At 41.3% G+C, this 19,991-nt stretch overlaps 1 protein-coding gene across 3 annotated transcripts in view; it reads right to left on the bottom strand.

Annotated features, from left to right (window-relative positions):
- Window positions 1-19,991, bottom strand: part of PAN3 (poly(A) specific ribonuclease subunit PAN3) — a 121,665-nt gene that overhangs the window by 82,416 nt on the left and 19,258 nt on the right. For all 3 annotated transcript variants that reach the window (XM_084631810.1, XM_084631809.1, XM_084631811.1), the window contains exon 3: window positions 475-541. In XM_084631810.1, the coding sequence (XP_084487936.1) occupies window positions 475-541 (67 nt within the window). The remainder of the gene's footprint in view (window positions 1-474; window positions 542-19,991) is intronic.

The raw sequence follows: 19,991 nt of genomic DNA, 5'->3' as shown, positions 1-19,991 counted from the left end.
GCTCCAAGTTATTTGGCATATGCCACAGAACTCAAGATCCAAAATTCATTAGATTCTGTTAGTGCCAAGTTCCTGTCCTCTGTTACCAGGAGTTTCATACCAAATAGCCTATTATACCTTGGCTGTGGGAAAAAAAATATGAAAAACATGAAACGATAAATTTAGTTCAATTTGTAAATAAAACAGACAAAAATGTGTGAATATGTGCATCGAAAATTTAAAGGTAAAAAAAATTACATATGTAATTTCATTTATTTCAAACAACTATATTTCTAAGTTTTTCCCTTTAAATGAAAGGCAAGCTGAGAGTTAGAAAGTTCACTAGTAATTTGGTTTGGAATACACAGTAATAAAAAAATATTCTATCACCTCTAAATCAGATTAAAGGGAGGACTAACTCCCTTGAAACTATTTTTTTCCCATAAAGATAGCTTTTGAACATACCTTTAAACATATTTCTTTAAAAGTTCTTACCATGGCCTGCATACTGCTTGGCACTGTCATTGAGGAGACTAGGAGAACTGCTGCTATTTGTCATCCTCTGCAAAAAGTGAAAAACAAAAATTGCACGCATAAAATGAAGCTATTAAGGCTGAAGACATACGAGCTAATCTTAAGACTTTATTAATACTAATTAGAAGATTAACATCCTGATGGCCATTGTCTCAGGGTAAGAAGAGGATAGGTGTTTATTTCCAATTTAATAAATTGCTCTACACAGATTCTGATTGGTAGTTAACAAAAAATGTTGAGCAAATGAGAGAAAACAATTCTAATGAAAACCACAACACACAAAACAAGTGTGTATGAAAAACAGCATTATCTACACCAACTACTTATAGATTAGGAGGCCCTACTGTATCTAAGGTTCTCCTCCTTTTTCCTATAGTTTCTCAAAATGTTAGAGAAGGCCGTGGCTTTTATTACTTGAAGATTCCTTAATGCTGCACTCCCAGGACTCCTCCTCCTCTCCCCATTATTTGCCACTATCATCATATGAGACTCTTCCCCTGTGAAGAACTGTCAAATTAGTATAGCATTTGGTGGCATCTTTTGAATGATGGAACCCAAAGAATTACCAAGCATAGTGGGGCTTTCAGGAAAACTATATGATTTTCCTGTGGCTGTGCAACATGTTTAAAGGGCAGCAGTGGCTCTCTTCAACTTTTTCAATCATTATCAGGCTGAGCCCCGCTCCTATGCAGTAAGGGCAGGAATCTTGCTAAGCAAGAACTTCACCCCAACTCAGCTCTTTGGCCACATAGGTCAATATTTTCAGGGTGGGGCCTAAAACGAAGGGAAGATGACAAATGGCAGTTTGAGAGCTGCCTCCTCCCTGTACTGTTATTAGAAATATACATCTGCAATGCGAAAAGATTCTCACCACTTTCCATAAAGCAACTGAAATTAGAAGTCCCTGCAGAACTTTAACACTCACTTCAGCAAAAACATACAAATGCTTCAGTTATAGTAAAGAAGAATGGAAACAGGTTTTGTAAAATAAGTACAGTAGGACCTCAGAGTTACGAACACCTCAGGAATGGAGGTTGTTGGTAATGTTCGTAACTGAACTGAAATGCTCGTAACTGAACAAAATGTTCGAGTTGTTCTTTCAAAAGTTTACAGCTGAACATTGATTTAATACAACTTTGAAACTTTAGTATGAAGAAGAAAAATGGTGCTTTACCTTTATTTTTTTAGTAGTTTATATTTAACACGGTACTGTACTGTATTTGCTTTATTTTTTTTGGCGGGGGGGGGGAGGAAAGGGAGGAGAAGAGGAGAAAGAAAGACAGTACTCTGCTGCTGCCTGACCGTGTACTTCCGGTTCCAAATGTGGCGTGTGGCTGACTGGTCAGTTCGTAACTCTGGTGCTCATAACTCGGAAGTTCTATTGTAAGACAAGCTTTTAAAACTAACTTATGCATATGATGCCATACAAAGAAATAATAAAATAAACACTAAATTATGGAGTACTTAGTAAAACCATTGAGGAACATTACCAGATAGCAACTTTAGATGTGACCCTCTCAGTGAACTCAGTTAGTTGCCATGCTAATCTCACTCAATTCCACGTACTGCATTCTGTTGGGATGCTCCAGCATCAAACATTCTGTTGTCATGGGACCTATTATGTTACTACCCCTTCCCCTACTCCATCCCTATGAATCTCCACACACATACCCACATAACCTCTGTCAAGCTGCCCTGCAGTGGTTCAAGAGTATGAGTGTATCACCTCAGGGAAGAGGCACAACCCCAAATTGGTTGTGACTTCAATACTTAGATTTCACCAACCAAATATCAAGTGTAAACACCTCAGGCACTATAACCGCCTTAACATGACGTCACATCCAGTCCCCTCTCTGTCTTGCCACACAGATAAGCCTGCCTTTGTCATAGACAGTCCCTTACATCATGAAACACCGCAATATTCAGGTTATTCCCCATCCCAACAGACCAGTCACTCACACCAGGGTCAACTGCACTTTAGATCTCACACCAAAGACAAGGCTAGTAACCAATCCTACAACCAACTACCTAAAGATTTATTAAATAGGAAGAGAAAGCAAGAGAATCACTTACAAGGTTAAAGCATATACATATATATACACACACACACAAATAAGTTACAGTCTTAAGTTTCAAAAGGTAATAGAAGCTTCTATAATAAGCAAGCTCTATCTGTCCTTTAGGGCTAACCCAGGCTAAGCAGTTGGGGATCCCTTGCTTATGCCTAGAAACCTTGCCCCCAGAGTCCAAGCAGCAAATGAGATACAGTTCCTCCTAGTTAGGGGCTTTTATTCCCTTCCCCCCTTCTCCTTTGAGCTGCAAATTCAGCTGATGGGAGGAATTCACTTGCAAGACTCATCTTTATTGAGGGGTGGAGGTAGGAGAGAGAAGAGTAAACAGTAGTCTTTTGTCCTCTTTAATGTTCTACTCTTGTCCATCTGGTGTCAATGGGCCTTCTTTGTCAGACAGGACATAACACCTTCTGTTGGAAACCAGCATTCTGCACTAGTTAAAATCTCTCTCCTGTCTGGTGATTTACACAATGGAAGAGGCTTACGAGACACCTACTTAAATATTACCTCATAATATGGGATACAGATGTTATAAGTGAGAGTAATGCGTGCAGCAACTCACAAGCATTCAAACACAGTCTAACCTCTTAACACATTCTTAGAATTCTAATACCTATTATTAATATTAATACACAGGTGAACCAGGCTGACTTCAGCTATGTATTTGCCAGAATTCAATTAAGGCATGAGCTGGCACCTGGTCTACCAGTGTCACCACCTCTTTCAAGACCTTTAAACAAACAAGCTGCTGGTAATGGTTTTGATTCTGTGGGTGTGTCATATTGCTGAAGAGCTGAAGTCCAACTCACAATAAAGGGTTATTAATCAGTGAAAGCCAACTCCTTTCCACAGACTAACGCCCGCAATGAATTTATAAAATGTATTTATCACCACAATATCAGGCACACTTTGCAGGTTTGGGACTAAGTTAACCTGTTTCCCAAATACAGAGAACATAACATAACACCTGTCCTTCTACCTCCACCTCAAGAGCAACAACATTACAAGAACACAGATAGAGTACATCTGACCAGTAATGTAACACTTCAGACATTCTTACTCAACACTTTTCAGCTTCACTCAAAACTGCTTTTAGCAAGTTGAGAAATATCTCCTGTTCCTGTATTAGATTATCCTTGTAATTCTGCCTAAGATAGTGTATATAATTCTGGTGTCTAAAGTACAATTCCTTCCACCATAAAGTACTTTAGTTACCTGCCTCTGAAGAGTAGCAGTGGTATTTATAATATCTAATGATATAGAATGCAAAAGCCAAATGCTGTAGAAAGAGACAGATTTTTGTTTGATAGTCTATGCAATGTGATACCTGGTACCACCCCTTGGCTTGAGGAATCCTTTTCTGCAACCTAGTTCAACTGGTTTCAGAGTAACAGCCGTGTTAGTCTGTATTCACAAAAAGAAAAGGAGGACTTGTGGCACCTTAGAGACTAACCAATTTATTTGAGCATGAGCTTTCGTGAGCTACAGCTCACTTCATCGGAACTGGTTCAACTGGTTAGTTTCAGCATCTTAGTTCTTGGCATTGGGTAGGAACGGAACAAAACAGCCACACCGGTCTTTTGGTAAGTAACAAAACCATACTGACTTTCTTAAGGAAGTGCATAAAAGATGAGCCCCACTGATGGTTGAATTTCTGGATCAATTGCCACTCTGGCATCTTCTATAGATTCCTCTCTCCTAATGGATTTGGGCCAGTGGTATGCCTCAGGGCTAACTGATTAAGCGTCCACCTGTATAAACCACATGAGGTGCACCCTGGCTTTGCTGAAACTCATTAATGGAATGCAAGATATCATCTGTACCCTCTGTGTGAGCACGCAGGCAAAGGAATCAGGAAAAAAGCCAGAACAGGTTAGATGACACACGTCAAGCATCCCATCATACTAAAGAAAACAGAAATAAAATCTTTGCTGAAACTATTATTTTTGTTGCATCATGGAACACTAGAGAGAGCACAGAAACTTGGGGGGGTTGGGGGAGCGCAAATTGGTACTGATCTCCAAACGAGGAAAGAAACATGATCTTGGCAATGATTATCCCATCAGTCTATTTCTCAGAGTCTGGCTACAAATCCTGCTGGTAGAAACAAGGCAAGAGGTTCCACCACCACTTTTTAAGTAATGTCCAAGTTCCAGCTTAACCAGTTATCTTTCCCCATACCTTCCTACTTAACCCAGCAAAAATCCTCATAAGCTCAGTGTAAAAGAGGTCCTTCAAGCTTGTATCTGAAACAGACTAAGGTCCTTAGAAAGTCCATTTTGCTTTTTCATTTTACACCAATTAATTTGGTCAATCTGTGCCAGAAGATAGCCATTTAGTTATGTGTATCTAGTTGCATGTCCTAGAATTACTCCCTTAAAAAGCCTCAAACATCAAGGTCATAATAAAGTCACATAAAGGGTATGTCTACACTACACGCCAGATTGGCAGGCGGTGATCGATCCCGCAGGGGTCGATTTATCGCATCTAGTCTGGACGCAATAAATCGACCCCCAAGCGCTCTCCTGTCGACTCCTGTACTCCACCACCGCGAGAGGCGCAGGCAGAGTCGACGAAGGAGCGGCAGCAGTCAACTCACTACGGTGAGGACACCAAGGTAAGTTGATATATGTCTGTCGACTTCAGCTGTGTTATTCACGTAGCTGAAGTTGCGTAACTTAGATTGATTTCCTCCCCCACTAATGCAGACCAGGCCTCAGTCAAATCTACATCCCACAGCACTTGCTGGGATGGATAAAAGTTTAATTAAAAAAAAGTTTTTAGAATTTTTTTTTTAATTTACATTTTAAAATTTTGACTGCCTAGCTCAAGAACCATTGCTTACTAAGTTTGTCATGGAAATAAATTGATCCTCCTCCCACAAAAAAGTCAGTTCAAGATGTTGATGCATTACGCAATTCATGTCTTTGAAAGTGTCAGAGTAGGATTCACATGTGCAATGTTGCTGTACCCAAGTTGGTCCCAGGATATCAGAGAGACAAGGTGGGTGAGGTAATACCTTTTATTGAACCAGCTTCTGTTTGAGGTTACACAGGGCTCTTCTTCAGGTCTGGGAAAGGGACTCAGAGGCTATGTCTATGCTACAGCGGCACCAATGCAACTGTGCCATTGTAGCACTTCTCACGAATACACTCTAAGATGACGGGAGAGAGATGTCCCACTGGCTTAATAACTCCTGCCTCTGCGAGAGGAGGTAGCTATGTCAGCAGAAGCTCTCCCACTGACAGAGCTCTGTCCACACTGGCGCTCAGATCATTATAACTTATGTCGCTCATGGGGTGTGTATTATTCACAGCCGTGAACAACGCAAATTATACCCAAGTAATTTGTAGTGTAGACATGGCCAGAGTATCGCAGCTAAATACAAGGTGGAACAGATTATTTACCGTAAGTAGTTAACACATATTTCAAGGGACCATTCAAGGTAAAGTGGTCTGCTAACACCCCTCTAGTTATAAGGGGAAACTGAAGGGAGGGGAGCAGCTAGGGGGGCTGTTAGTGCATGCACCAGTGCCTATTTTATTACATAGTATTAAGCAGGCAAAATATTTGACTCCAAGTTTCAATATATTCAGTTTGTGACGTTCGGAAGAACTGACCAGGCCTTTGTAATTCACCAGGCCTAACAAATTTGCTTCAACAGGTCATATTCATCCACTGTCTGTTTTTTGTTCACCAATGTAACAGAAAGATTAGCTTTCCTACTTCCTCGACTCACAAGTCAGTGACTGTTTTATATTCTCTTTCACACAAACTATATCCCAAAACACTTTTACAGAGTTGTTACTTAACTACAGTCTGGATTAGGCTGCTAAGATACTGGGTAGTTGCCCAGTGATTCATTTTCTGGGACTGGCTAGAATGTCACTCTGTTCTCAGACCCAGGAGAAAGGGGAGAGCATAGATGAGTATTCAGCCATGGTGGAGTTGAGGAAGTGGCATACAAAGGCAAAAAGCAGATTTGCAGACAAAAATCCAAGGTGAACAAGATAGGCGGTAAAACAAGGATGACAATGGAGCAAAATTAATTTATCAAATTTAAATGTTACCCTCTACTACTGAAGGAGTGGCTACTTTTTACAAATCAAATTTACTACTTCATAAAAGTGCATCTAAGTGGCAGGGTAGTAACTTCTATTATACCGGACCCTTGCTAGAACGCCAGATTGGGATCCATGCGCGGGACCGCGTTAAAATGAATTGCACTTAAAGTAATTAAATTTGGGATCCATGGCCGCGACCGTGTTATATGTGACTTCGCGCTATATAGACGTGCGTTCTAGTGAGGGTCTGGTGTATTTCAATCAGGGAACAGTGTATCTGAGCAAAAATGTACTTTAGAATGGCTTATCTCCAGCCCTAAAAATGACTGTGAAAAGAGACTGAAGCATCAATACCCGTGAAGTAGCAACATCTTGTCTTCTGTAGCAGAGCTTTTGGAAGTGTTTAAGTATTAACTCTGTTATGGTGCCCAACTTTCAACTTGCATAAATTGTATTCTTCAGATCTAAATTTCCACCTATAAATTTGATTGAGATGTTATTTTTCTACTTTAAAAAAAAAAAAGACTTTGTACATAGATGCTGATGTAGATGCCTCCTCCCATATTTTAGTGCTGGCTGAACGATCTCAGCGTTTATTTTTTAGTTTGGAAATAGCGCTGAGATCCATCAGAATGGGAGTTGTTATAATAAATACAAGCTTATATTTCACTTATTGTAAGGATAAACACGTTATTAACATGGAATTAACTAGGTCTATGAAATGATGTCATGTTAGTAGAGAAGTGACTACAATCAGCATCTGAGTGTGGCCACAACAGATGTTTCCAGAAGTCTGAGAAGACAACTGGAGTTGAATAGGTATCCAGTTAATACAAAGTGATTTGCACTTTCCACCAACCTACCTCAGAAGAGCTAGACACTAAACCTATCTTGCTTTATGAATCAAAGCTAATAGTTTTACTATTTTTAAGAATATATTAACATGCTTTCTGTAGTGGTTTTGCACAGTTTTTTCTAATAATAAAATCCAAACATTAATAAATCTATTAATGCTGTATTTAGTCAAACATAGCAGTTATTGAGCTCTAATACAGGAATGACCAAGTAAAATGTAATGCCTTGTAGTATACAAGAAAGAGGCCAGACTGGATGATCTAATAGTCTCTTGTGGCCTTAAACTCTGTGAAACTATAAAGGTAATTTATTACTATAAAGGTGTATTTATTAAAGCATAAAAATGACAAATCAGAATTTCACTGCCTGAAAAAGCTATGCTTTGTTGCTCACATCTATCAATGAGCATGGTCTTTTAACAAGTGATTTAAGTCCATGACTTAGTAGCCTTGGTTTAAACACTCTGGACATGCACTATTGCTTGGACTTGGTATTGTGCATGGACATGCACATGGTCTTTGTTAAAGACTAAACTGTTTCTGGATTAAGAGTTGGGCTACTTGATCACTCTCTTCGGTTCCTTTTATCAGAAAACTCACTTATAGAAAACTTACCCAAACACACACATGCCGAGACTCTACAAACAGGGGAGCATAAGAGAAAATATTGAAAAACTGAACAATTCTTGTCAAATTAGATTTAGGCAGTTAGCCTGGGAGAGGTTTGAATTTGCAGCACTGTATACACATACAACAGCTTCAGACTCCTATACATCTCATGATCCTCACCACAAAGAAGCTCACGCACGCAGACAACTCTGTCGAAACCAAAGTCAAACAAAAAACAAAATCCCTTCCCCAATGCCACATGGAGGTGGCTCAGTTCCATACATATCCCTAATCCATTGCTGGCCGCTTCAATACACAATATTCCGTTGCTATGGTCCCGGATGTGTCACAAAGAACTAGTTCAAAGTCAACCCCAAAACTGATGGCTATTCTTTTTGCTTAAGTGATATGAGTATGTTGCCTCTGTTCAAATCTAAATGGAAAACTGTTGTCAGAGCAAGAGCCATCATCACATGCAACATCCAGGGTCTTGTCTACACTGAGCTTTTTCTGAAAAATTCCTTATGAAAGCAGTAGCATAGACCTGCCAATAGTGTTCTTACTATCTTCCAACTTGCTCTGAGCACTACCTCTAATGGAAGCTACAGGGCTCTCATTTTTGAAAGTCAGGATACTCATTTAGATAAGTACAGATTTAAATTTTTTTTAAAGTCTTAACCGTTAATCTAATCTTAACCGTTAATCTTTTATACACTGAAGAAAGTTTTTCAGAATAGTCAGTGTGGTTATCTGAATATACAGCAATTAAATTACAAAAGGGAAATGTAAGTATCATTCAGAAAATTAGTATACTTTTACTGTTTCTTCACTGTCAAGGAACAGCACAACTCTGCCCCTACTTACATCTCATCTAAAGGGAAGGCAGTGTGAAAGGCGGCACAGAGTCAGGTGCTGATGAAAGGGCAAGCAGACAATCTGTAGAGCGGGATGAATGAGGAAAAACTGGAAACAGCAGCCACAGCACACCCTTGCAGCCTCAGCCTCAGCCTTCAAGTTGCAGTGGGGGAGGTTTAGATTGGATATTAGGAAAAACTTTTTCACTAAGAGGGTGGTGAAATACTGGAATGCGTTACCTAGGGAGGTGGTAGAATCTCCCTCCTTAGAGGTTTTTAAGGTCAGGCTTGACAAAGCCCTGGCTGGGATGATTTAACTGGGAATTGGTCCTGCTTCGAGCAGGGGGTTGGACTAGATGACCTTCTGGGGTCCCTTCCAACCCTGATATTCTATGATTCTATGATACTGCTGAGGCCTTTGGACTCCCATTCCTCAGATTTTCACTGTGACATTCTTTCCCCTCTACTAACTGTTTGTCCCAATCCTCTCCTTACTCTTCCCTCACTGGATCTTTCTACTAGCCTCACCCTCACTGCTTTCTATTTCAGAGCGGTAGCCGTGTTAGTCTGTATCAGCAAAAACAACAAGGAGTCCTTGTGGCACCTCAGAGACTAACACATTTATTTGGGCATGAGCTTTCGTGGGCTAGAACCCACTTCATCAGATGCACGGAATGGAAAATACACTAGTAGGTATATATACACAGTACATGAAAAGATGGGAGTTGCCTTATCAAGTGGGGGGTCAGCGCTAATGAGACAATTCAATTAACAGTAGAATACCAAGGGAGGAAAAATCACTTTTGTCGTGGTAATGCGGGTGGCCTATTTCAAACAGACAAGAAGGAGTGAGTAACAGTAGGGAAAAATTAGTATGGGGAAATTAGTTTTTGTAATAACCCACCCACTCCCAGTCTTTATTCAGGCCTAATTTGATGGTGTCCAGTTTGCAAATTAATTCCAGTTCTGCAGTTTCTCATTGGAGTCGGTTTTTGAAGTTTTTTGAGTGGAAGAATTGCCACTTTTAAGTCTGTTATTGAGTGACCAGGGAAATGGAAGTGTTTTCCTACTGGTTTTTGAATGTTATAATTCTTGACGTCTGATTTGTGTCCATTTATTCTTTTGCGTAGAAACTGTCTGGTTTGGCCAATGTACATGGCAGAGGGGCATTGCTGGCACATGATGGTATATATCACATTGGTAGATGTGCAGGTTAATGAGCCACTGATAGTGTGACTGATGTGGTTAGGTCCAATGATGGTGTGCCTTGAATACAGAGTTGTCACTGGGATTTGTTGCAGGGTTTGTTTTCTGGGTTAGTGTTTTTGTTGTGTTGCGTGTAGTTGCTGGTGAGTATTTGCGTCAGGTTTGGGGGGGCCGTCTTTAAGTGAGGACTGTCCTGTCTCCCAAGGTCTGCGATAGTGAGGGATTGTCCTTCAGGATAGGTAGTAGATCCTTGATGATGTGCTGGAGAAGTTTTAGTTGGGGGCTGTAGGTGACAGCTAGTGGCGTTCTGTTATTTTCTTTGTTGGGCCTGTCTTGTAGTAGGTGACTTCTGGGTACCTTTCTGGCTCTGTCAATCTGTTTCTTCACTTCACCAGGTGGGTACTGTCGTTTTACGAATGCTTGATAGAGATCCTGTATGTGTTTGTCTCTCTCTAAGGGACTGGAGCAAATACGGTTGTATCTTAGAGCTGGCTGTAAACAATGGATCGTGTGATGTGGTCTGGATGAAAGTGGAGGCATGTAGGTACGTATAGTAGTCAGTAGGTTTCCAGTATAGGGTGGTGTTTATGTGACCATCGCTTATTAGCACTGTAGTGTCTAGGAAGTGAATCTCCTGTGTGGACTGGTCCGGGCTGAGGTTGATGGTGGGGTGGAAATTGTTAAAATTCTGGTGGAATTCCTCAAAGGCCTCCTTCACATGTGTCCAGATGATGAAGATGTCATCAATGTAGCACAAACAGAGTAGGGGCGTTAGGGGACGAGAGCTGAGGAAGTGTTGTTCTAAGTCAGTCATAAAAATGTTGGCATACTGTGGGGCCATGCAGTCCCGCTGACTTGAAGGTATAAATTGTCCCCAAATCTGAAATAGTTGTGGGTGAGGACAAAGTCACGAAGTTCAGCCACCACGTTTGCTGTGACATTATCGGGGATATTATTCCTGATGGCTTATAGTCCATCTTTGTATGGAATGTTGGAGTAGAGGGCGTCTACATCCATAGTGGCTAGGATGGTGTTTTCTGGAAGATCGCTGCTTTCTATGGTATTTACCATTCTACCCTCCCTTCCTCTCTATCCTTTATTTACTTTTTATCTATTTATCTAGACTTAAATTAATAAAGATGCCTATCCAAGGCTCTCTGTGCCCTAACATACAATATATACACAATTAAATCAAATCTCAGCAGTATTAAAATGAGTTCTGCAAGAGCTCAGCCAGTCAACTACCCCTTTATCCTGGAAGCAGGCCTCTCCTCTACTTTGGCTTCCTTTATCCTTATTAACCAGTTCTCTCCTGCCTTCCCTCTTCATGCCCCACAATACATTTTTATATATATATTATACACACACACCATTAAAATAACATTGCAATCTTAAAGTCAAGTCGTCAAAAGTTAGGAAATGCAAGAAAAAAAGTTACATACCTGTCTGATAACTCTTGTTCTTTGAGATGTGTTGCACATGTCCATTCCATTTTAGGTGTGTGTGCACGCTAGTGCACCAAAGCAGGAAAACTTTTTCCCATACCAGTACCCATCAGGGCAGCACATACACCCTCTGCACAGGCATGCTGCCGGCTTAGAGTGCAAAGGAGCAGAGTAGTACCAATGCCCCTCGTTTCCTTCACACCAGAAGTTAGAATTTGCTGTGACACCAACGTAGAGGGGAAGGAGGGGTAGTCATGAAATGGACATGTTCTTTGAGACTTTGCACATTTACCAAACACTTAGGTAACCGTGTTTTCCTTTGAGTTCTTGCAGATGTCCATTCCACTTTAGATGGCTCACAAGCAGTTCCAGATGAGAGAAGAGTGTTGGAGTCTACCTAAACAAGGCCTACAACACCATTCTCCCAAATCTAACGTCATTTCTTGAGGCATTGGAGAGAGCATAATGAGTGGTGAAGGTCTAAACAGATGACCAAGTTGCAGCCCTGCAAATCTCACTGGTGGGAATGCAAGCCAAGAAAGCAGCCAATATTTGTGCTCTTGTAGAATGGGCTAGAATTCACTGAGATTGGGGAACCTTAGCAATATTGTAGCATAGATAAATATAGGAGGAGATGCAGGAAGAAATCCTCTTCGAAGTGAAAGGCTGCCCCTTCATCCTGTCAGCAAGGAGACAAATTACTGAAGAGAAATTCTAAACTCTTTTGTCCTTGTCCCAATAAAAGGCTTATGCCCCCGCAAAGTACGGATTTCTCCTATTTTTTTTTGGTGGAAAAGGTTTTGAAAAAAGATTGGTGAGCACAGAGTCTGATTTAGATGAAGTTCCGACACCAGTTAAGTGAAAATTTTGGGGTGTGGATACAAACTCACTTTCTCTTTTATAAAACACCATATAAAGGATGGTCAGCCACCAAAGCCTGAAGTTTTACTACCCTCCTGGCCAAAGTAACAGCCACCAGGAATGCTAGAGAGACAGGAGAAAATGAGGACACAGCTATAGTTTCAAGAGGGGGCTCCATTAAAACTGAAAGAACCAAATTCAGATCCCATCATATTGCTGGGTTCCTAATACTTGGGAAGAGCCTGTCCAAACCTTTCAAGAACTTAACAGTCATAGGATTGGAAAAACGGATCTTTCCTCCACAGGAGGAGAGGGCATGGAGATCCCTGAAGGTTCCTCTGGCAGTTAACTGACAGAATCCTTTTTTCTTTAGGTGAAGCCAGTAATCCAGGATAATATGAATAGGAGCCTGTGAAAGAGGTATCATTCTGCTGGGACCAAACATACTTACCTCAAAAAAAACCAAAAAAAAACCAGAAGAGGTTCTCTATCTGGTGGAGGGTTTTTTGCTATTTAAAAAGAACATTTTGCACTCCAACTTAACAGATCACGTCCTGGGGAGCTACCCACTGAACATCCAAGCAGTCAGATGTAGGCTGAGAGGGTTGGGATGCAGCATCTGACCATGGTTCTGTGACACTATGTCCGAGCCTGAGAGAGAGGTATGAAATTTTGAATAGAAAGGCTCAAGAGGTCTAAGAACCAATGCTAGCTGGGCGAGACTGGTGGTGGCATCCTGTCTGAGTTTGCTCACAACTCTTGACACCATAGTGATGGGAGAAAAAAATGTAATGAAGTTTCCCCTTCCAGGATAGTAGAAATGCATCTGACACACATCCCAGGCTGTGACCTGACCTTGAACAGAACTGGGGATTCTTCCTATTCCATCAGGTGGCGAATAGGCTTATTTCTGGCATTCTGAAGATCTGAAAAATAGACTTTGCCATGTTCAGTCTGAGAAACCAGACAGTTCTGAGACCCAGGAAAGTGAGATGCTTTGAGAGTAATCTCATTCCTGATGCAGAAAGACCAAAGGTTTATCGCCTCTTGGCAAACAGGGTCATACGTGACACGTCCAGGCTTGTTTAGATGGAACATCACAGCTGTATTGTCCATGAGCACCTGAGCAGAACTACCTTTGATATGGGGAAGAAACACTTCACCAGCCAAGTGGATAGCTTGAAGCTCTCAACCATTCATGTGAGGGAGAGAACTTGAGTCTGAAAATCATCCTTGACCACGGTCACAGAGGGCAGAGTTGGGGCAAAAGAAACACTGTTGCATACATTGGCAGAGTCCATCCACCAGTCCAGGGATGACAAAACACTTGTGGATATCTGAGTCAGCATGCCCAGCAGATGATGAGAAGGATAGTAGATAGACACTCCACATGACTGAGGTAAAGTCTGGATACTGATTCTTGTAAGAACAAGCTGTCATGTGACCTAGAAGTTTCAAGCAATTCCTCACTGTTGTACAAGAATATGCCTGAAGTCTTTGTATAGGTCCCATATCACCTGAAATCCTAGCTTGAGGTAATATGTGATTGCTGTGGTTGAGCTGAGAACTGTTCCTATGAATTTGATTCTCGGGAGAGGGGGAAACTGATTTGTCCTTGTTGATCAACAGTTCCAGTGACTGAAAGAGGGACCGGATCTTCTCAATGGCCACTATTATTTGCTGTCTGGACAGATCTCAAAACAACCACCCAGATATGGGTACACCGGGACCTCTACCTTCATGAGATATTCTGCAACTACTGCCATGCACTTTGTGCAGACTCAATGGGAGGACCATAAGCTTGTAATAACATCTATGACTTTTAAGAAGCTCCTGTGGCTCTGGTAAACACCCACATAGAAGAAGGAATCCTTTAAGCTGAGAGCAGTGAACTAGTCTTTTGGGTCTAGGGACAATAGATGCTAAGGTAACCATACAAAACTCTTTATGTATCTATTGAGGTATTGCAGGTGTACAATAAATCCAAGGCCTACATTGGATGGTACCACATAAGGTGCCAGAGCTGACAACTCTAAATCGCCAGAATGTGATATGGGGGAGTTCCTAGTGGGACCTGGCTTAGCTCTAACCTGGTAGTGGTCTTCTTGTGAAAGTCTGTTGGAAGACTTGAAGATGAAGAGGGCTTTTTCTGGCTGGAAGAGGTCAAAGTGCTAGACTTCTGCTGCTGTTTACATGATATGAGACAGAGAAGAGTGTCATCTCTCTGAATCTCTTCAGCACGGGGATGCTGCCAAGCCTGGTAGAATGTTCTAAGATGGAGTACAGTCCAAATTCCTGCATACTGAACACCTGGGTTCCAAAACTGAGCACAAAGCTGCTTCCACCAGGATATCTTGACACTGAACTTCCCTCAACTTCTCAGTCCTGATCTTAACCCCCCTACAGAGAGGGCACTTATATCTCACATTTTCTTCTCCCACACACCTTAAACTGAAGGAGTTAGGCTCGCTGACTGACAGATTAGTTACAGCCAGAACAACACTTAACCCATGGGAATTTAGGCATGACCCCCATACAGAAAAGCTCAAAGAACAATAAGACAAAAACCAAGTCATCTTTTGCAAATGAGTACCATTAAAACTATAGAAAAGTAACTATTTACAATTAAAAAAAACCTCTAGAAAACTTTTCCTAAAGAGAGAACGAAAAAAAAAAGGTGAGCAGCTCACACACGCTGACTACCGACCATAGGGTATGATACAGAACTGGAGTGGAGCAAGGGGTGGCAGGGCTGCTCTGACCCTTCACAGCCTTGGCTAGTACCACAAGTGTGCAGAGCGCACATGCACTGCCCCAGTGGATACTGCTATGGGGAAAAGTTCTCTGGCTTCAGTGCACTGGCACGTGCGTATCTAAGTGGAATGGATGTGTGCAAGAACTCAAAGAAAAATTTAGGTTGTCTGTACCATCTTAATGTGCCCCTCTGGAGTGTATGCATTATGATACAGTCTTTAATTACAGGATCACAAACTAGTTTTTCCACAGGACCCCTGCCCCATTCAGTGTACAAGACAGGCCTGCTGTAGGGATGAATCAGGGCTGTGTAGTGAAGGAGGCTGCTGTCTGTAGTAGCCGTTTCAGTTGGAAAGGTGTCTCATGAACGAGGCAGCAGACTGCAGGAAAAGAAAGAATGGTCTCATGGTAAGAGAGACTGAATGCTACTATGGAGCATAGGTTTCTATCACTGCCTCTACAACAGAGTTCCCATATAAGGTAGTTAAGTTACTTAAACCAAACTTTTCAAAGGTGGTCACTAAATGGGAGTTTCCATTTTCTGACTTAGGACCCTGGTGTCTGATTTGCAGAAATGCTGAGCACTCTCAACTGTAACTGAAGTCAGTGTGAAGTGTGCTTTGAACATGAAGTGCTATATAATGAGAAGTATGCTGAAAAATCTGGTAGTAGGTTTCTCAAGTTGGGCACCCAAAATTAGTGGACTCCTTTTGACATTAATCTCTGTCTCAGTTTGCCACTTGTAAAATGGGGATCAATACCCACAGGAGTGTTGTGTAAATACATTTTATTAATACTTCTGAAGCACTCCAATGCTATAGTGATAAGCTCCACAGAAAAGCCCATGAGCAAATGATTGTTTTCAGAGGAAGGTTTGAATGGGTGTATGGTAAATAAGGCCTGGGGGCCACACATTGAACATGAATGAGTAAACAAAATATTGAACAGATGCTTATTCTGCACACTGAAGGAGACGGGGACTCTGTGACCAGGTAATTGAAAACAGTATCACAATACATACGCACAAAGGAACTAAATTAAGGCACAGGCAACCTTAATTCTGGTATTTCCTTACCATTGAGTGCTTGATGTTTGCCCCCTTAATAATGTTCTTTTAACAGATGTGTGTGTGAGTAATTACCTAGGTTCTAAAAAGAACCAACAGAAAAAAAAAAAATTCCATCATGTTTCATCATTCTCAGTCTCGCATGGCTCACCGGAAGGGGTGGAACCTTTAGATACACCACACAGCCTTGAGCTAACAGAGTAACTGACTGCAGTAGTAGGCAGTCATCTTCTATGTGCACCAGCACTAAAGGGTTATGGGACACTGCCAGTGAGCTTCACAGACAGCAGAAGAATGGTAAGATTTAGTAGTCTTGGGTTCCATTCCAGGTTCTAGAAGAAAGCATGCTCTAGTGAGCACAGACTCTTCTGCTCCACCCCCTGAAATCTGTCCTTTTCCCAAGCCTGTGGTCTTCTTCAACCAGTTCCTCTTCCCAGTCTCCACTCCTCAGGCTTTTCATCCACCTCCTTGCCCAGCAAGTCCTAATCCCAGTCATTTTATTCAGCCATTCCCAGTTCCCCTGGCCTCCAGTCGCTGGTGCCGCAGTCCATGTTCCCAATCTCACTCCCCAAGCTTCTTGTCCAATCTCAGTGTCATCATCCTGTTGCCCTAGTCTCTTTGCCTAGCCAGTCCCAGTTCTCCTCCCATACTCCAGTTCCTCGTCAGATTGGCCTCACCTCACCTTCTTGCCATGCCTCCAGTTTCTCTATCAGCCTTCAGTCACAGCCTCCATGTCCATCTACTCAGTCTATCCCCACATGTCCAGCTCTTGTCCCCTCTGTACATAAATCAGGCAGCTTCCTCCTCCATGCTGCTTGGGCCTAGCAGAGGGCGGGGGTTCAGAGCACAGGAGGGAGTTCTCAGTTCTTCTACCCAACCTGGACCCAGCAGAGTTTATAGCAGCCCAGTGCAGCAAATGCAGGGAAAGCTCCACACTGCCTTGGGCCAGAGCATGCCCAATGTGGATGGAATCTTCAGGAAATTTAGCTACTAAAATCTAAGAAGTCTATACTGAGCATGTGCAAACTGCGATTTTCAAAGTCTTATAACTTGCTCCAATTTAGGCAGATTTTCACAGGGACAGAAAGAAGTATATCCTTGACACAATGGCCACCAGCCTACCAAATTTCGAGTCCCTGCTCCAAAGCACAAGGGCAGTAAAGTTGTTAAAAGAAAAGGTTACAAGAATATATTCCTACTCTTGTTCTTGGAAACAAATGAAATTTTCTGGGCAACCTTTTTAAAAGAAAAATCATTCTGAGGCAGACAATCAGCATGGAAAATTGCAGCCCAAATAATTAAAATTTGGCAAAGTTATAAGCAACTGAAAATGCACTCTTATAATGAGATGTGTCAGGCAACCTTAATAGGTGGGGCTGGTAGCTCCACCTATAATTTTTGTGTATTTGTGTTCATATATTCCAGAGACATACTTTACAGACAGAAACTTCATTTTATTGATTAAGTACAACATCTTCCAAATCAAACCCTAAAACCAAGAAAATGTCAACTTATAGGACACTTCTTAACAGTAAGCTTAATGTCCACCGAGCATGTTTTCAGCAACAAGACTCCCCATCTTCACAAGGAACTTTCTTCTGCCTTCAACAGATAAGAAAACACTACACACAACACATTAATTTTTCGCACAGTAACCCACAAAACCTGAATTACAACCTTAGCAACATTACCAAATATTCAGCATTTGCCTGGGCAGCCAGGTTAAGTGCATGAAGTGCTATGTTTCTGAAAGAAGTATGAAATTATAACAAGGGTTGTGTATTCTACAAGGAAGATGTTGCTGTTAAAGATCAGAGTCCAAAAAATGCAAAACTTTGATGGGTATGTTGCATAGTTCCATGTTTAACTCAATGCTATCTAGCTCAAATTTCTTCAGAGATAGGAAAATGATTTTCTAATTTCCAGTCCTACCAACTCACCTTGAGATCTGAGGTCAAGATGGGCAATTTTCATCTCATGCATGGCTACCAGTAATAAAAAAATTAGACACAGCAAGTTATGCATCCTCCAACCCCATTTAAAATAAGTGATATAGCCTTTTTCATATCATACATGAAAAAGAAGGAAGAAAGGGAACACCTAATTCTTTCCCACCCTTCGCTGGTTATTTTTATATGCATCATACCAGACCTCAAAGGAGCCTTATGAACTGGAGTTCCCTTGATATAAAATAAGAAAAAGCTGCTGTCAGGGCTTTCTTCATGAGAAAGCACTCGCTGCTCCTGGTCACCCAAAATCTGGATTTATTAGCCTTCCAAGCCCATAGATAGACCATCTTCCCTCAGGTTTTTAAAGAGAGGATGGATTGGGGGTTAGAGTGCTTTATTTTATGAGGTTATTACTGCATTTACTAGCAGATCCATATATTTATGCTTCAAAGTAAGATGAGCAGCCCTTTCCAACAGACTGTATTATATGACTGTTATATTGTATACATTAACATATAATGGACACCTATATTTGCTATAAAATAAAATCTATTCCAAAAAATTACATAGCAAATGGAGGTCACTTAATTAGTTTATATTCTGTGGGCAATGCACATAGATAGAGTGTGATAGATGTTTACCTGAGAGTTTACATAAGTCAAGCTATTAGTATACTGTTACTTTAACAGTTCACACCATTTCAGAGGCTTAAGGACATTAAAATGTATTTCAATTAAAAATATTTTATAGTTTTGAGTAAAAAGGCTGAAAAAAGTTAGTCATACCAATTCAAATGTGATAGACACAAATAAGGGGGGGCCCTAAAAAGAAACCTGGACAGTTAGTTAAGATTGCAGTATATTTTGACCATAAGTCACAAGAGGATTTAATATACAGTGGAGTCGCATCTTATACGGGGGCTTGGTTCTAAAGTCAGCACGTAAGGTGAAAATCACGTATAGTCAAAAAGAGAGAGAGAGAGATAGATGGAAGAATAAAAAAGGGAGAAAGACTACTTCAATGTCGTTTTGCGCAAACTGGAGTGCCTCAGGATGGCCAGGAGCATTGTCTATGATCAGCAACACTTTAAAGTCAAGTCCTTTCTCTTCGAGGTACCGCTTGACCACTGTAATGAAACACTTGTGGAACCAATCCAGAAATAATGCTGATGTCAACCAAGCCTTTTTATTTGATTGCCAGAACACAGGCAGGAGATTTTTGTTCTTGCCTTTTAGAACATGGGGATTTGCAGCCCTGTAGAGCAAGCCCACCTTTACTGAATGCCCAGCCGCACTGCCACATAACAACACAGTCACACAGTCTTTAGCTGCTTTGAAGCCAGAGGCTTGTCTTTCTGATTTCGAAGTGTAAGTGCAGTTGAGCATTTCTTTTCCAGAAGAGCCCAGTCTCAACAGCATTAAAAACTTGTTCCGAAGATAGCCTTTTTCTTCTATGATTTTCTTTAATTGTTAGGGGTAGGCTTTTGCTGTCTCTTCATTGGCAGATGCAGCTTCACCAGTAGTCTGCACATTTTTGAGGTTGAAGTGGTTCCTAAAACTGTTAAGCCAACCTTGGCTGGCTTTGAATTCCTTCTCATCAGAAAGCTGTCCGTCTTCGGTGGGAGGTATAAACAGCGTGTAGAGGCTAAGAGTCTTTTCTTGCAACATGTTACCATCGATAGGCACCCGTTTACGGTTCATGTCTTCCAGCCATAAATTTAATGCCTTTTCAGTCTTCACTAAAG

Source organism: Lepidochelys olivacea (genome assembly GCF_965140295.1).
Source record: "Lepidochelys olivacea isolate rLepOli2 genome assembly, chromosome: 1".
NCBI lineage: Eukaryota > Metazoa > Chordata > Testudines > Cheloniidae > Lepidochelys > Lepidochelys olivacea.
This window is presented reverse-complemented; position numbering and strand designations above follow the sequence as displayed.